The sequence below is a fragment of the Crotalus tigris genome, unplaced genomic scaffold, assembly GCF_016545835.1.
Source record: "Crotalus tigris isolate CLP2741 ecotype Arizona unplaced genomic scaffold, ASM1654583v1 scf7180000018867.1602434, whole genome shotgun sequence".
In the NCBI taxonomy this organism is placed as follows: domain Eukaryota; kingdom Metazoa; phylum Chordata; class Lepidosauria; order Squamata; family Viperidae; genus Crotalus; species Crotalus tigris.
Genome location: NW_024097246.1, coordinates 1,288,836 through 1,306,760, shown reverse-complemented (window position 1 = coordinate 1,306,760; position 17,925 = coordinate 1,288,836). Strand labels below are relative to the sequence as shown.

The window sequence follows — 17,925 nt, the reverse complement described above, 5'->3', positions numbered from 1 at the left end:
GACCAATGGCAATTGAGGGTCTGTTGAACACAATCAGTGGATGGAGCCCAAGATTCAGGTGGCCCCGTCAGGGCCCACTTCAACACCTCATCCCAAGAGAGCAGAACTCATGGAAGCCGTCTCTTCCAAAAGGAACTTTTATTAGGAGAAGCTGATCACAGGCATAATAGACAGGATCTGAGGATTTCCCACTCAGATAATAGTTCATCCGGTCAGTTCAAATGGGCCAATCCCCAGGTGTTAAGTCCGTTATGGGAAAGAGCTGATACTGCCAGTCTGTCTCAGGCTTGTAGCGATTTTTGTTGGGTCTTCACACCTTCCCTTCCGAAACAGGAGATTAGCCAGATGGCCAGAGGCACAGTCCTTTCTCCCCCACACCACCACCACCAAAGAGCAATTATTCAGAACAGTGAAAGGGTTACATTGGAGCTATGGTGAGAAACAAAGAGACAGCCCGCAGCGTCTTCCCCCCTCCCTTCCAGGAGTATGACAGAACCAAGAATAAGAGAAGGAATAGAATTAGAAAGAGCCCCTTTAATAATATGGGTTCTGACATCCCCACTCCATTGTGGTTTAGGAGGGCCACGAAAACCTGGCCCTTGACCCAGGTTTTGGCAAGGAAGAATTATGTTCCCTTTGGATTATGTGACTTTCATTTCTATTTCATTCCTCTTCAGAGCTTTTTTTTATTCTTGCCATGTTCTTTCTTCATATCTGTCTGTCATTGCATTCTTTTCCTTGTTTTTACTTAGGAGCAGTCTATAAATGTTGGGAATTGGGTGACTTACAAATGTTTCTTTTTTAAAAAAAGAATCAGCCAAACTCGTCTGAAAACCGACAACCTCAAAAGGAGGGCACCAGGAGGAAAATGACAAGCATAAATCAATATTTCTCGATCTTGACAACTCTTAAGATTGAGATTAAACATGCTGACTGAGGAATTCTGGGAGTTGAAGTCCACACTCTTAGAATTACTAAGGTTGAGAAACACTGCACTAATAATACCATCTTGATCCTCTTCCTATAGGTCAGACATGTCAAACTTGCCACGTCATGTGACATTGTGCAATGTATCAGAGCTTTTTCCCCATTGCTGGCAATGGGGTGGGCGTGGTTTCATTCTGATGCCTCTGGTCCGCGGGCCGGCAGTTTGATGCCCCTGCTATAGATCCACTCTGAAAAGAAGTTTCAGGTGGGACTGGGATTTGGCTGACAGCTTACACTGAGCAATAAATACTTTAATTTGAAGTAGAGATTGGGAATAACTGCAATCATTGAAAGTTGAATGTCAACTGATCCAGCACATGTCCAACATCAAATAGAGATAGCAATAGCAATAGAACGTAAACTTATATACCGCTTCACAGTGCTTTACAGCACTCTCTAAGTGGTTTAAAGAGTCAGCATATTGACCCCCAACAATTTTTACTGACCTCCAAAGGATGGAAGACTGAGTCAACCTTGAGCCTGTCAGAATCGAACTGCAGGCAGCTGGCTGGCAGTCAGCAGAATTAGCCTGCAATACTGCATTCTAACAAATGGCTCTTCCAGATTTAGGAGCCTAACCAGTTCTCGGTTTGCATGCAGCCATTGTTTATGGGTGCTGAAAGGTGTCATTTGAACATTGAGCATTGCAGGTAAGTGGAGAAATGCATTAAATAGGAATACAGTGACTTGCCCAGTGAAAGCAATATTCTAAATATGAGGGCTGAGAATAGGAAAAAATAGATAGATGGATCTAAATTTTTCCTAAGATGACATTGGGGAGTTTGGCAGAAGACTACTGGAGCATGCATGGGAAACCAAGGCATTTATTGGTACAAACTGAAATATTTCCAAGATGAGTGAGCATGGCAGACACAGGAAGAAATCAGGCTGGATAATGCAACTGCAAGACTGGGGTCTTTGAAGTCCCACTGCCACTTTTTGTCAAGATATTCTGATGCAAGCAAAGTGGAGGGGATAGAGGAAATTTCTATACAGCTATTCAGAACACACAGGTAAAGCAAAATATATACCCCTCTCCCCAAATTGAGTATGCAAAAAAATGGGCTTCTTGGCACAAAGTATATACATTTTTTCATATTTCTTTCCATTCTGGTCTCTGATCCAACATTTTGCAGCTGCTGTTAAGTGACATAAAACTGGTGTCAACTCTCAGCACCCACATAGATACCGTAGGTATTCCTTAGATCATCTTCTGAAGAACGTAATACCTTCGGGTATTCCAATAATATTCCCATTGCCTCTGTAATCAGCTCCATCTATTTTGCAGCTGGATATTATTTTTTTTCCTCTTCCACCTTTGGAAGGACTGTGGACTTCTCAAGAAATCTGGGTCTTTGTATAATGTGTCCAAAATATGATAATTCAAGCCTGGTCACTATTTTGAGTGAGAACTCTGGGTTAATTTGTTAGATGACCCATATCTTTGTATTTTCAGGAATCTTCTCCAACTCCAAAGTTCAAAAGAGTCAATAAGCTTTCTATCCTGGTTCCTTAAAGTCCAGCTTTTGCTTCCTTAATATAATTCTTTATTAAGAATTCTTTATTTAGAATAGAATAGAATAGAATGGAATGGAATGGAATGGAATGGAATGGAATGGAATGGAAAATGGAATGGAATGGAATGGAATTGTAAGGACCCACCTCACTTTGCATCTTAAGAAGACAGAACTCTTGGAATATTTCTTCCATCAGGCATCTTTATTAAGAGAAGATGGTTGCAGGAGTTCTAGATAGGACCTGAGGCCCAACCCCTACCATTCAAGGTTTTAAGTGTTCCCAAGCAGCCTCCAGCCCACCGTTCATCCAGCGACAATCCCAGGCATTACATTTCCACCCCCTTTTCCTCATGGCCGGCGGAAGGGAGACTTCAGAGAGTAGTAGATGAAAGCTGATGGCCATATTGTTATGGTCAGTCCTCTTGGTGAGATCCACATTCAGCCCCTTTGAAGTTTTAATGAAGGAAGTGAGAGCCATAAAACCCCTTTGCTCATCCCCCTTCCCCTTCGTAGTATGACATAATCCAGAGAGGGCAGAAATGGGGTTTTCCATAGTCAATAACTAGAAATGAAATATAATTGGATTCTGACAGGAATGGAAAATGGAATGGAATGGAATGGAATGGAACGGAATAAAATTCTTTGTTGGTCAAGTGTGATTGGACACATAAGGAAGTTGTCTCTAGTGCATAAGCTCTCAGTGTACATACAAGCAACAAGTGATAAATCATGATCATAATCATAAAACGCAATCATCATAAATCATAATATACAACACTCAGTGAATATCATGATACTAAATAGGCAATCAACATAAATCATAAGAGGATACTACATAAAAGCAATCAAGATAAATCATAAGATGCAATTAACAAAGTTATAGTCATAACATGCTAAAGGAATAGATAATAGGAAAGTTGAGAAGGATAATAGTAATACAGCCCTACCAGGTGGTTTGACATCCCAGGGGCATAAGACAGCGTTGTGGGAATTAGTTGTTTAGCAGAGTGATGGCATGGGGGAAACAACAGTCCTTGTGCCTAGTTGTTTTGGCATGCAATGCCGTACTACAGCATTATAGGGTGATGAGCATTAAAGGGTGACGAGGTAAACCAAAACTTGTTGAGATATAAACACAACCCAGTATTTGAATATTTGAATATCCCTACTAAGACCTTCAACCAAGGACAGGAAGTACGGCTTGCTCTCATTATTTTTGCCTGCAGTGGAATGCATTGAAAGGAAGTAAAATCTTGCACCACAGGTGGACAGAGGCAACCCCTTTCCTCACTACTGTCAATGGGTCAAGAAAATTAAGCACAAATAGAAGATCAAGTTGAAAACTGGACGTATAGAACTCTCTGCGCCTAGAGCAATCATCATGGACCACAATAGTCAGGTCAGCACCACTTTCGAATCTTTCAGCAACTGTTTGCAAAGGCTGAATAGATTGGACTGTCTCTTGAAAGAGCCCTGGTGGCGCAGTGGTTAGAATGCAGTATTGCAGGGAAACTCTGCCCACAGCATGGAGTTCAATCCTGATGGGTTGGGCTCAAGGTTGACTCGATTTTCCATCCTTCCAGGTCCATAAAATGAGGACCCAGATTGTTGGGGGCAATATGTTGATGTTGTAAACTGCCCAGAGGGTACTGTAAAGCATTATGGGGTGGTATATAAGTCTACATGCTATTGCTATTACTAATAAAAGATCCATTCTAGCACATCTCAATGGTTTCATTTTTCACCAGGCTGTTCATTGCAATGCGGCATTCTGAACTAAGATCTCAAAGCACCAGATTCCACACTGAGAGGGGGTAGCTGCTTTGGGTGCTGAGAAAGGGGAGCAGCTCTTCATGGAAGCATTCTTGGAAGGTGTAAAGATGGGTCATGCTGCTGCTGTTATAAAAATAGAGATGCCCCCCTTCAAAGTCCAGGTAGATCCCAACTTTTTCCATCCTCCCGCAGACCGAGAGGGGCGTACGGGGTTCACTCAGAGCTTGGTACTCTCCAGCCTTCAGCTCAATGGCCCACACGCCTTCCTTGGGTAGAACGTTCAGCCGCTTCTTGTGCTTCACAGACTTTTTGGCCATCCCCAACACCCAACCGGTACTGTCCCCGACTTCGATCTCCCAGTAGAAGGTCCCAGTGGTAATTCCTTTCCATCCCACCACACACAAGCTCGAGGTGAAGCGCTCTGACTTTTGTCGCCTGAAACATTGGTTGGGACTGGACTTGACTCCAGTGGCTTCTTTCAAGAGGACCAGGCTGGGTTGAGCTGAGTTGCAGTCCGAAATGAAGTTTGCAGGGACTGCAGAGGGAAGATGGAAAGAATTAAGAAAGAAGAAGAATGCCAGCTATTGCAGGAATATAAAGTGGTCCAGAAAAAAAATTAGATACAAATGAATGTCTATTAGCCATCTTTTAATAGAACTACTGCCATCCTCAATATATCTGAAGCTTCCTTTCTCTGTTTTAGCCCAAATTACATTACAGGGTAATTATATGTTATGGAGTCCTAGAAGAGGTCAACCCCGACTGCTCTTTAGAAGGCCAGATCCTGAAGTTGAAACTCAAGTACTTTGGCCACCTAATGAGAAGGAAGGACTCACTGGAGAAGGGCCTAATGCTGGGAAAGATTGAGGGCAATAGAAGAATGAGACGACAGAGAATGAGGTGGCTGTATGGAGTCACTGAAGCAGTAGGTGTGAATTTGAATGGACTCCAGAAGATGGTAGAGGACAGGAAGACCTGGAGGAACGTTGTCCATGGGGTCGCGATGGGTCGGACACGACTTCGCAAGTAACAACAACAATATGTTATGGGGTGATTACAGCAATTAAGCAATTATGTTTGGAAGAGTTAGTGGTAAAATGAAAAGCCAAAGAACACCATCAAAGCTGACACCAGCCAGAGTACAAAAAAACTCAAAGAAGCACTGCAAGATTGGAAGATGTGGAGAGATCTGGCTCATAGAATCGCCAAGATTGAATGGAGAATATCATCAACATCATCACATTACAGGATTATTGCTGTGGAGGTACATAGCCTTGAACTTCCAGATAAAAGGTAAGGGGTCAATAAAGTAAAATATTTGTAGCTCAGGGTTGAAATGGAGGATCCTTGGTGCTCTCTGAGCTTGCTTGTTTTCTTGCAGACATTCCATAACCCAAACTAGCATTAATGATGTTATCTAGTTTGGGTAATGAAATATCTGCAAGAAAACAACCAAGTTCAGAGAGCATCAAAGACCCCTTAACATAGGGTGTAAAAGTAATACATCGATACCAATTCATTTGGTCTAAAAACCTCATCTCACCTGGATGGACCGCACCCAGGAGCTCCTTCCAGGAGCAGAATTGCAGAGGTCCTTTAAACTCGCCCAGGTTCAAGTCTACAGCCACCACTCCATCTTCATCTTCTTCCTTCTCCTCTTCTTTCTCATCATCATCTTCAGCATCTCTCATCAACCGAGCAACCCCATTCAAAAATTCATCTGTGTCGTCACTGCTGGTGTCGTCACTGCTGTCCCCTAGCCCATCTTCTCCTACTAGTTTGGCACCTAGTTCAGGTTCATCAGGTTGTTCCTTACTTACCCTGGGGAAGGGCATCCCAAAAGGGACAAACTTTTTTACTTCCCCCTCTTCTTCCTCATCACTATCTTCAGCATCTCTCATCAACCGATCAATCTCATTGACAAATTCATCTGTGTCATCACTGCTGGTGTCATCATTGCTGGCCCCCAACCCATCTTCTCCTACTAGTTTGGCACCTAGTTCAGGTTCATCAGGTTGTTCCTTACTTAACCTGTGTAGAAGAAGGGCATATCAAAAGGGTCAACCATTTTAGAATAAGCTGTCCCAATTCTATCAAACCTAGAGGAATCACATCTGGGTCCTTCTACAGAGAGATATCTGAGTACTACTGGTCAAAAAAAAAAATGCTGCCATTTTTTTTTCTTTCACCTCTTTAGTGGATTTTATGCAATAAGGAAAAACAGCATGAAAAATATTGGCTGAAAATGGGAGGATTAGAATTGGAATTACACCTGGATATGTCTTCTGCTCCATAAGTTAGGTTTTATTATAAGCATGTGTGCATTTTTTTTTAATAATCACAGCAGAGAACAGCACAAAGCCAACACAGGATTATTTCCCAAAAAGTTAAGTAGGTTCAGATCCGATTAATATTTCCCAGGGCAGCTGCAAAAACCAGGAGAAGGTGATGGCCAACTGTTGCCAAGAAAACAACCAGGTTACCATCAAAAGTGGTGATGTTTTACTAATTTTACAGAGATTTTAGAAGTGATTTGGATACTGTAGGAGTTAAAGGGCCAGAAGAACAATGAACTCATTAAACTCTTTGACCAAATCAACCTTGCTTTGCCTCTGCTACCAAGAAGGAAGAGGACCCAAGTTTATCATTGTAGCAGAGCTTTTCGATGGAAGTAAAGAAGTAACCACCTTCACTTCCATTCGTGGAGGAGCTTCACCTACTCATTTTGGCAAATCCAGCAGCTTCTGAAAGGTGGAAGAGGAAGTCCAGCTGTCCTCCCCCATGCCTATTTGTCTTTGCAGGCAAACTGATGTAGCCTGCAGGGTCAGCCCTCCCTGCTGGCTCATACTTTTCTTCCTTTCATACATTTATTGTGTAGGTAATCTTTCACTTAACAGCCATTCATTGAGAGACCCTTGAAAAGAGTGGTTTACAACCAGTCCTCAACATTTACAGCCGTTGTAGCATCCACATGGTCGTGATCAAGGTACAGGTGCTTGGCAATCAGCATGCATTTAAGATAGTTGCCATGTTTGGGGGGGTCGCATGACTGTCATTTATGACTTTCCTTCCAAACCGGCTTGGAGCAAGCAAACTCCAAGGGGGAGGCTGGATTTGCTTAACGACTGCAGTGGTTCACTTAACAATCGTGGCAAAAAAAAAGATCTTAAAATCAGGGGTGACATTTTAACAACCACCTTCCTTATCAGTGGAAATTTTGGTCCTAACTGTGGCTGTAGCTCGACAACTACCTGTATAAGAAAAGAGAAACACCACTTACCTCTCTAGCAACTCTTTTGCCTCCTATGGGAGGGAAGGAGGGAGAGAGAGAGAAGAAGGAAGGAAAGAAAGAAAGAAAAGTGAGAGAACCATCAAAATAATTCTGTCAGTGGGATATCACCCACTTTCCTGTCAATGCGTCCTGCATTTTAATGGTACACAACAGATTCTGCTCTCAGCAGATCCTGCCCTAGTTTATTATCAAAAAAAAGTAATCCCAGTGAAATACTATCACAACATAGAAAGAAGAAACAAAAACTGAGGACTGTAGAGCCACAGTGCTTGATATGCCACTGACAATCTGAGGTGATGAAGGCGCATGTACTGATAGATCTCACTTTTACATGAAAAAACACTATGGAATCTAGTAATTGTTATAGAAAGTCAGTCTAGCTTATTTTACAGTATTTGTTTAAGAAAATCTATTTAGCCACCCAACTCACTCTCAGTGATTACGGGTGGCTTACGAAGATTTAAAAAACCCACAGAGATTTTATCAGTTGTGACAAACACTGATTGAACAAATCATGGTGCGAGACGTTTTATATTCGAATGTAATAACAACAATAACAATAATAATAATGTTGGAAGGGACCTTGGAGATCATCTAGTCCAACTCCTGCTCAGGCAGGAAACCCCATACCATTTCAGACAAATATATTTTATTCTTTATACTATTTCCATCTTCCCTTAAAATATTAACAGAATCCACAATGGTCTGAGAATCAGTGCCCCAAAGTTAATCCAATTAGCAAACTTCCTCAAATCCCAGAATAAATTACCTAGACCTAATCCACATATCAGAAGATAAGGTCTGCAAACACAAATAATGTTAATTAAACTAAGTCTCCCAGCAGAACTGTATGTTCAGAAGCACAAGCACACACACACACACACACACACACACACACCTTAACATGTAAACACTTCCACATCCCAGACAAGCTCCCCCTATAAAACTTTGCCACTGTACCCCATTTCTTTGCAGCCTGCTCCTTCTTTTGCTTTTAAGAATAAAGATTTATTCTTTCCTCATAGTTGTCTGGAACTCATTTTTATTTACGATAATTTACATTCCAACCCTGGCTTGAGTTAGAACCCCAAATTATTCTTCTGACAATTGTTTGTACAAATCTATGCACCCAACAATTTTTTTTTCTTCCCAAGAAAACCCCACAGCCCACGGTCCTCCGTACCTTAAGGAAACTTATGTGATCTTTGCACTCAAGGCCGGCCTGTATGCGACACAGAGTTTCTGAACATGAGGCCATCTTGCAGTCCAGTTCCTTTAACTTAGTTTCCATCTGAGCCAAGTTCTTTTCTTGCTGGTTTTCTAAGGACTGCTTTATAGCCAGCTCCCTGTCGTTCAGCAGCTGGTGCATCTTCACAAACTCTCCAGAGACGTGATCAGACAAGGATTCGGAACAGATCTGGAAAAACATAAATGGGGCACAAGATTATGGTTTGGGCAAACAGAAATGATCACCTGTCACAATGATGTTGGTTTTGGGGAAAGACTCCTGAGACTACCTTGGGTAGCTATGAAAAAGAAATCCAATGGACCATTAAACAAATCAACTCATTTGAGTTCTTATTTGAAGCACTAATGACTCAAACATCCTACTTTGGGCATGCGATGCGAAGACCGGACTTTCTGAAGGAGGCTCTAATACTAGGAAAGATGGAAAGAAAGAGAAGATGAGGAAGAACAAAAGCCAAGATGGTGGACATAGTTACAGTGCCAATGTGGGCACCATTGGAAAATCTGAAAAACCAGGTTAGGGATAAATTGTCATGGAGAAACTCCGTTTTTCTATGGGTTAAAAACTACTTGATAGCGTATAATTTATTTTGTTTATTAAATTTATATGCCACCCATTTCACTGTCAGGTAAGTCATAATCAATCGATCAATCGATGCCACAATGATGATTACCTAAGCAAAACCAGCAATTTAAATCTTTTGCCTCTATTATAATGTAGTGACAACACACATATACACACATATGTACATATATACTCACAAAGTTCCATTTATTTACGTACACACACACACACACACACACACAGCTCTGTGGGGTCCTTGGTGCACTCTGAGCTTGATTGTTTTTCTTAAAGATATTTCATTACCAAACTAGGTAATATCGTCAGTGCTAGAACAGAGTGCAAAGCCCACTCCCTTCCAGCACTGATGATGTTACCTAGTTGAGTAGTGAAACATCTGCAAAAAAACAACCAAGCTCAGAAATCACAAGGACCCCTCATGTCAGCCCTGAGCCACAAATATTCCCTTCTATCAGTACACAAAGTTCTAATTATAAGAGTGTCTTTTGTGGCAGCTTAGAGCACCACAATGCTTCCAAGTGTTTATAACTAAATTGAGAATCCCAGGGGGAAAAGGGAACAGAATGGAATATCCGGAAAAATGCCTGGCTGACAACTTCGGTCACTTGAATGCCACACTACAACATTTGTATTTATTTTTGAATGCTCTCAATGTCAAGCAAGCAAGCAGGTAGCTTTTCTTTTCTTTAGACTAAATTGCAGGAGCCTGGATTAAATGCTGACCGTCAAACACCTAATATTAAATCAGTGAGCTACAAATGGTTGCTGGGATAAAGAGAGAGAAGATACACGCAGTTTAACATTAAACAGAAAGTCCGATCAGCACCACTTCCCAGCTGCACCTTTAATTCGATAATGTTCTCCTGCTGGTGACACTGACTCCTTTTCAACTGTCTGAGATCTTCCTCAAGAGGCTCCAGAAATGCTTTCAGCTGGTCCTGAAGGGAAGAGAAAATTCAGGTCTGACTTAAAATGAACACCATCATTTGATTGATCTCAGGACAATTTCATACCTCGCTGCTGCTTGCAGATGCTAATCCTGCTATAACATTTGTGTTGCCAGGTTCTGCTCAACAGTGCTTAAAATCTGTTCCCAACCAGCCTTAATGAGCATTTAATTTGTTAGTTAAGAGTGTTTCTGACTGTGATAGATTTAGTTACCAATATATTAATTTTTGATGTTTCCCTGCATTTATTTAATGTATTTCTTTTTGCTGATAGAACTTTTTTAGACTTTTTGCTTTCAGCTTTTTTTTAAGTATATGGTTTTTGTACAGGTTTTCCTTTTTATACTTTTTAGCTTTTTTAAAAATTATTGTTTGTATCCCATTATCCTTATGCTGGTGCATGACTGCAATAGAGATTGGATTGATTGAACATCTTTTCAAAGACAACAAGACTGGGTAGCAATAATGCCATACATTTCTTGAAGATTTTTCCTGAAGACGGCTTACATTCCTGCATTCATTCCCTGTGTGGTCAACAGGAGCTGAAAACAACTTGACGGTGCATAATCAGCCAAGTGTTTCTCAACTTCAGCAACTTTAATCTTGCTGACTGGGGAATTCTGGGAGTTGAAGTCCACAGTTACTAAAGTTGAAAAACACTGACCTAGAGCAGTGATGGCGAACCTTTTAGAGACCATGTGCTCAAACTGCAACCTAAAACCCACTTATTTATCGCTGGGGTGCCAGGTGGGCGTGGCCCACTGGGCGGACGTGGCTGTGGTGGTCATGGCAGACTGGGTGGGTGTGGCCAAGGTGGGTGTGGTCACCTCAATGTTGCTCATGGGGAGGGATGCCTGTGGTGGCCGGCAGGGTTGGGAGAGATCCAGGGGGTCTCTGGCAGGTGGGGCGATGGGCAGGAGGCTCGTCCTGCAGGGTGAGGCGAGGCGAGGCGAGGGTGCCATTGTTGCAGGGCAAGGCGAGGCAGGGGCCGGGGAGGCTGCTGCCTGACACCATCGGCCCCCACACACAGAGGCCAGCGAGCGCATGGGGCCGACAGTGTCCGTCAGCAGCCACAGCCTGCTGGACCTTCTGGAGCACCACAGCCTACCCCCAGCAGTTCAGAGAAGCTGCCTCTGAGCTGGACGGCCGGCTGACAGCTGAGGAGGAAATGCAATGGGTTGTGCTCAGGAAAAGGAGAGCTTGCAAGGCCGGGAGGGATGGGACAGGGGGAGGGAAACCAGCCGTGCTGGGATGCATCTGGCCACGTGGGACCTTGGCGAGTTAGCGGGCAGCTGGTTGAAGAGGAATGGTTGCCATCTCTGGAGCATGGCGCACATGCCCACAAAGAGGGCTCTGAGTGCCGTCTCTGGCACGTGTGCCATAGGTTCGCCACCACTGACCCAGACTTTGCCTTGAAACTGGCCAGTCCATAATGGCTTAGCTAATGCAACTGGAAGTGTAATTGATAGGTATTTTGTCTTGTAAGCCTGTAACTTGCCTAGAGGGAAATTCCTTTCCCAATGCTGCTGCTCCTCATATAATGTCCTTAAGCTAGTTTGTCACTCTCAAACTAATTCCCAGAACTAAACTCTTCCTTCCAATAGCAGTCATCTCTTACCCTTAGCAGCCACCTAGTGGTTAAGCCTAAGACTAAAAATCAGGCTTGTCAGATGCTATATTTTTTCTACCCTGCTCTATGGAGTAGAGAGTTGGTCTCTGACAGAAGGCCACCTGAAGAGACCAAAAGCATTTGAAATGTGGATTTACAGGCAGCTGTTACATATAAGCTGGGTTGACAAGATCAGAAATGAGGTGATAAGCCGCCTGGGAAAGCCAAGGGAAATCATCAAAACAATTAAAAAACGAAAATTAGAATATTTCGGACATGTGATGCGACACCCAGAAAAATACGGCATACTCCATTTAATCCTCCAGGAAAAGATTAAAGGCAAACGAGGTCCAGGCAGAAGAAGAACACCGTGGCTTCAAAATCTAAGGGACTGGTTTGGACAAAACTCAGCAGCACTTTTTCGTGTAGCTGCTGATAAAAACAGGATTGCCAACATGATCGCCAATGTCCGATAACGGATATGGCACAAGAAGAAGAAGTGGTTAATAGATCAAATCTTCAGGAAGTGGGAGATGAATCATATATCCGGTATGTGAGTTACAGATTCAGTACAGTATTAGTGTTTCTCCATGCGTTTCAGAGTGAAAATGTAGCTGGTAAATATTGGGAGGTTTCAGAAGCTCCATTTCAGTGTTCCTGTTTATCATGATACTTATTATGATTTATATATGATATGAACTCTACTTGCATTTCATCTTGGCTTGCAAAATAAGCCCTCTCGAGTGGAGAGATAGAGAATGAGAGATGAAATATGAGAGATGAGACAGAGAGAGAGGGAGGGAGAGACAGAGACTGAGACAGAGAGAGAGAATGAGAGGGAGGGAGGGAGGGAGGGAGCGGGAGAGGGAGAGAGAGAGAGAGATTAGTGTCTTGTTCAACCAGAGGTCACCTTTTTTCTCTTCCCAGGATCAGCTCTCACCTGATAGGTCTGAACCGCGTTTTTGATGGGCAGAAAGTCGTGTCCCCGGTGCTCAGGCAAGTCCCGGCAAATGACGCAGACGGGCGCCTCATCTTGGCTGCAGAAGAGCTTGAGGGGCTCCTCGTGTTCCTCACAGAAGTACCAGCTGCCGGTGCCACTCAGCTGAGCCCCTTCATCCAGCTTCAGGAGCCGGGCCTTCTCAGACAAGCTGCAGAGGGCTCGGTTGATGGTCATGTGGTGCAAAGAAAAGGGGCGCCGGCACTCGGGGCAAAGCTCTCTGGGTATGCAGGGCTCCAGGCAGGGAGCGCAGAAGCTGTGGCCACACTCCAGCATGCGGGGGTCCCGAAAGAGGGAGAGGCAAATAGGGCACAGCAAGTCTTCAGTGAAACTGGATACTTCTCGTACTGAAGCCATGTTGGTCAATTCAAAGACAGCCTGCACAGGTTTCCCAGGTAGAATTGCCTCTATTTCAGCCTGTTGAGTGAACATATAACATGGAATAATAGGGTTGGAAGAGACCTTGAAGGTTTTCTAGTCCAACCCCCTGCTCAGGAGACCCTATACCATTTCAAACAAAGGACTGGCCAGTCTATTCTTAGAAACCTCCAGTGTTGGAGCATTCACAACTTCTGGAGGCAGGTGGTTCCACTGATTAATTGTCCTCAGTAACAGGTTATTTATCCTTAGTTCTAGGTTGGATCTCTCTTTAACAAGCTTCCACCCATTACTTCTTGTCCTGCCCTCAGATGCTGTGGAGAATAGGTTGAACCTTTCTCCTCTGTGACAGCCCCTAAAGTACTGGAAGCCTGAGGCAAAGGGGTGTCTGCCATCCCGGAGAGATCAGACGTGGACACCAAAGTCATCAATACCAAAACTACTTTTCTTACAGGGTTACAGAAACAGCGTCTGAGTGGGCCTCCCTGTTCCCTGCCTTTATCCCAAAGTGAACCAGGAAGGATAAAACCCTGAGACATTTTCTCAAACTGCATTCCTGTTTTGGACACAGAAATTTCTTACCTCACCGCTGCCTTGGCTGCGTCTCTTCCTCCTCTTCCTCAAGGTGATTCTCACAGCCCAGTTGCAGGGTGGGGAAACCCCTCAATGCGTCAGACCTGCTGGCAATTAAACCTCTAAATAAAAACCATCCTTGGCTCCATCTATTGAGAAAGGCACGGCTTTATTAGAAGTCAAGTGTACTGCAGTAGCGCATAGCCAGAAATGAGAACTGTGTGCCTAAAGCCCAAAGTTTAACCTTCCCCTCCCTTACCTACCTCCCATCACTCATCCCCTGTGACCGGTTAAATTCAGGCAGGAAGTAACAGCCAGTCCATGTACAGGAACATATGCAGCGGCTATGCCTGAGAACGTTGAAACAGCCTCTCAAAGAGATGCATAACTTACTTCCTTTCCCCACCCTGATTTCCTGTAGAACGTACTTTCGTTTTCTCTCTTGCCTCCCTCCCTCCCCACAGTTCATGGCAGTCTGTCACCATAATGTAGCGAAGCACAAGCAAGCATAAGATGGCAGCTGGCACAATATTTCTCTGGATCGCCAGGAAAGCTTTTTATTCTTATTATTTCAGACTTCTTCATTTGCATGAAAAGCCTCACCCAATAAAAAGGCACTTGGCTCTTGTTCAACTTGGGCAACTTTAAGATATGTGGACTTCAACTCCCAGGACTCCTCAAGCAGCCTTCACCAGAATTCTCCTTGCTCACTGGGGGATTATGGGAACTGAAGTCCACATATCTTAAAGCTGCCAGGGTTGAGAAACAAGAGCTGTAGTTACTCCCTGCTTGGTGTTTTGCCTTTCTCTTTCCTGTTGTATCACCCACACATGAATATTTTTCTAGTGTTCCTTGTAATTACGGATAGTCCTCGACTTACAATTGTTTGTTTAGTGACCTTTGGAAGTTACAACAGTGCTGAAAAAAGTAAACTATGACCATTTTACACACTACTGTTGCAGCTGCCCCAGGGTCACATGATCAAAATTCAGACACTTGGCAACAAGCATGTATTTATGATGATGGCGGTGTCCTGGGATCGTGTGATCGCCCTTTGCGGCCTTCTGACAAGCAAAGTCAATGGGGAAGCCAGATTCACTTAACAACTCAGTTATTAACTTAACAACTGCAGTGATTCACTTAACAACTGTGGCAAGAAAGGTTGCAAAATGAGGCAAAATTCACTTAACAACTGTCTCGCTTAGCAACAGAAACTTTGAGCTCAATTGTGGCCGTAGGTAGAATATTATCTGTATGGATCATCAGGTAACCAGGGGCCAGCCAGTTGTTGTCTTCCAACCCAGCCTACCTCACAAGATTTCCACTGTAAGGGTAATTAAAGGGAAATTTCCTCCATATAACCTGTTTTTGTTCCTGGAGAGAGAAAAAAGGTGGCTAAAATTAATCAAACAGATGTCTAGCAGTTACTGAGAAGCAATGAAATTGTGCTAGCTAGTCAGAGCCCACTCTAATACTTCCAGCTATTTAAAAAAAAAAATGCTGAATCCTATCTTTTATACTCTCAAATCCAAGAATCCCAGCTTGGAGATTGAGGTGGAGCATAATCTCCAATTCTCCTTGTAGAAATTCCAAGCAGAACTTTTATTTAAAAAAAGTTTTATTTCCTGGAATGTTGAGTTCTTCCAAACCATCCAGGTCTAATCCTTCAGAAGACTTGACTTAGAAGAAATCAACAATCCTGTTCTCATTCCTTTCTATTTCGGCCTCTTTCTAGGGAATCCCAAAACCTGGTACCCATAAATAAATAAATTGCTAGCATGGAACCCATGTTAAGCAAGACTAAGCATTTAATTCAGCATATTTCGAGCCTGGTTGTCATGGTTCCGACAGATGAAACTCTTCAAAAGAACTTTGAGGCATTGTTTACCTTAAAGAATCTTTTATTTGAGAAACAAAGTATCAGCACTACATAGTTAAAGTCAAAAACTGAATTCCCCCCCCCTGCACAAAGTAGCAAAGCACAATTCCCTCCTCCAATTAACAGTCATAAATCACATTTCCCAATTAGCCTGAAGCAAGGGATTTCTCCCCAGCTCTCCAGCCTGCCAAATTTCTATCAACTCTGGACCTAATAACCTTGGATTCCCACGGCTGAGTTATTATTGTTATGACTAGTTGGACTCTCATCCACATTCCCTCTCCCAGCATCAACTTACTCTAAAAGCAAAAGAGTAAAATGGCTGCATTTCCATCTGTTGTCAAAGCAAGAGCATCCGATGTTAGCAGCGTTGACACAGGGTAGACCTTTGCATACTTTCTATCAAGAGAAATCACTCTGAATCACTCTTCAGCCATGGAGGGTGGTGGAGGAGAGATTTATCTCACCGGATTGGAATTTGAGAGAGACTTAAACCAGAATTTTGGGTCACTGCAGAGAATTCAGCCCAGAATAACTTCCTATAAACCCCAAAGTTGCTAATAACATAGTGTTTTATGGAAGATTTTAATTGAAATTTGACTTTTTAAGAACTGTTTAGAAAAGCCACCAGAAGCAATTATTAACAAGAGATCTGAACCCATTCCAAAATCACCCCAGCAATAAATAATTTCTTGCAGGAACTCACAGTGCAATAAATTAAGTGAAAAAAATATACAACATATGAACTACTTTAAAGTATATTTCTGTTGCAGGATCTAACCTGAGTTGGTCACAGGGACCAAAGTTTATTCTACCAAGTTTTCCAGCTTGTGCTGGAGCCCATCCTCAGGAAACTTCTTTCTCTCCCGAATGTGTGCACTGGGCTATTCTACGCGTTGTATTTATATGGTGCCTGGTTGTGTGTGGCTTTTAGTTGTTAATTTTATTTCTATTCCCACTTTCCATTCAGTCCTTTCAGTTTGGGTCTATTTTGAATGGGAAGACATCATGAAAAGCCAAAGCTGTTTGAAACAAGTTGACTCGGAAGCAAAGCCCACCGAATTCAATAGATTTACTTCCCATTATGTTTAGAACTTTGTATTTTCTCAGGAAACCTCAGATATTCTTCCCCATCTCCATCTCCTGCCCCAAATGATATTTCTTTCTCTTCTGGTCTCTGATCCAACATTTTGCTGCTGTTGTTAAGTGACATCATACAGATGTCCACTTTCAGCACCCACATTGATACCGTAGATCTTCCTCAGATCACCTTCTGAAGAAGGTAATACCTTCAGGTATTCCAATCATATTCCCATTGCCACTTCTCAAGAAATCTGGGTCTTTGCATAATGTATCCAGAATATGATAATTCAAGCCTGGTCACTATTTTGAGTGAGAACTCTGGGTTAATTTGTTAGATGACCCATATCTTTGTATTTTCAGGAATCTTCTCCAACTCCAAAGTTCAAAAGAGTCAATATGCTTTCTATCCTGGTTCCTTAAAATCCAGCTTTTGCTTCCTTAATATAATTCTTTACTAAGAAATCTTTATTTAGAATAGAATAGAATAGAATAGAATAGAATAGAATAGAATAGAATAGAATAGAATAGAATAGAATAGAATAGAATTCTTTATGGGTCAAGTGTGATTGGACACATAAGGAATTTGTCTCTGGTGCATAAGCTCTCAGTGTACATGCAAGCAACAAGTGATAAATCATGATCATAATCATAAAACACAATCATCATCAATCATAATATACAACACGCAGTGATTGTCATAAGATACTAAATAAACAATCAACATAAATCATAATAGGATACTATGTAAAAGCAATCATAACATGCAAACAACAAAGTTATAGTCATAAGATGCTAAAGGAATAGATAATAGGAAAGCTGAGAAGGATATTAGTTAATACAGCCCTACCAGGTGGTTTGACATCCCAGGGGAATAAAACAGCGTTGTGGGAATTAGTTGTTTAGCAGAGTGATGGCATGGGGAAAACCACGTCCTTGTGCCTAGTTGTTTTGGCATGCAATGCCCTACTACAGCATTATAGGGTGATGAGCATTAAAGGGTGACGAGGTAAACCAAAACTTGTTGAGATATTTTCACCAGGCTGTTCTTTGCAATGCGGC

General features: G+C 42.6%; 1 protein-coding gene across 4 annotated transcripts; it reads right to left on the bottom strand.

The window, feature by feature from the left end:
* Positions 1-4,081: 4,081 nt before the first annotated feature.
* LOC120314273 (zinc-binding protein A33-like) lies at positions 4,082-14,269 on the bottom strand. Of its 4 annotated transcripts, none has more exons than XM_039357194.1 (8): positions 14,168-14,269; positions 13,914-14,008; positions 12,897-13,370; positions 10,243-10,338; positions 8,753-8,986; positions 7,558-7,580; positions 5,821-6,308; positions 4,082-4,812 (listed from the first exon to the last, which is right to left on the bottom strand). In XM_039357194.1, exons 3-8 carry the CDS (start codon positions 13,308-13,310, stop codon positions 4,289-4,291), a joined length of 1,779 nt encoding a protein of 592 aa, XP_039213128.1. In that variant the 5' UTR covers positions 13,311-13,370; positions 13,914-14,008; positions 14,168-14,269; the 3' UTR covers positions 4,082-4,288. The 4 variants fall into 4 exon arrangements, with proteins under 4 accessions (XP_039213128.1, XP_039213127.1, XP_039213129.1 ...); XM_039357193.1 differs by having other exon boundaries at positions 13,914-14,053; positions 14,168-14,266; XM_039357195.1 differs by having other exon boundaries at positions 13,914-14,011; positions 14,168-14,264.
* Between the last annotated feature and the right edge of the window lie 3,656 nt (positions 14,270-17,925).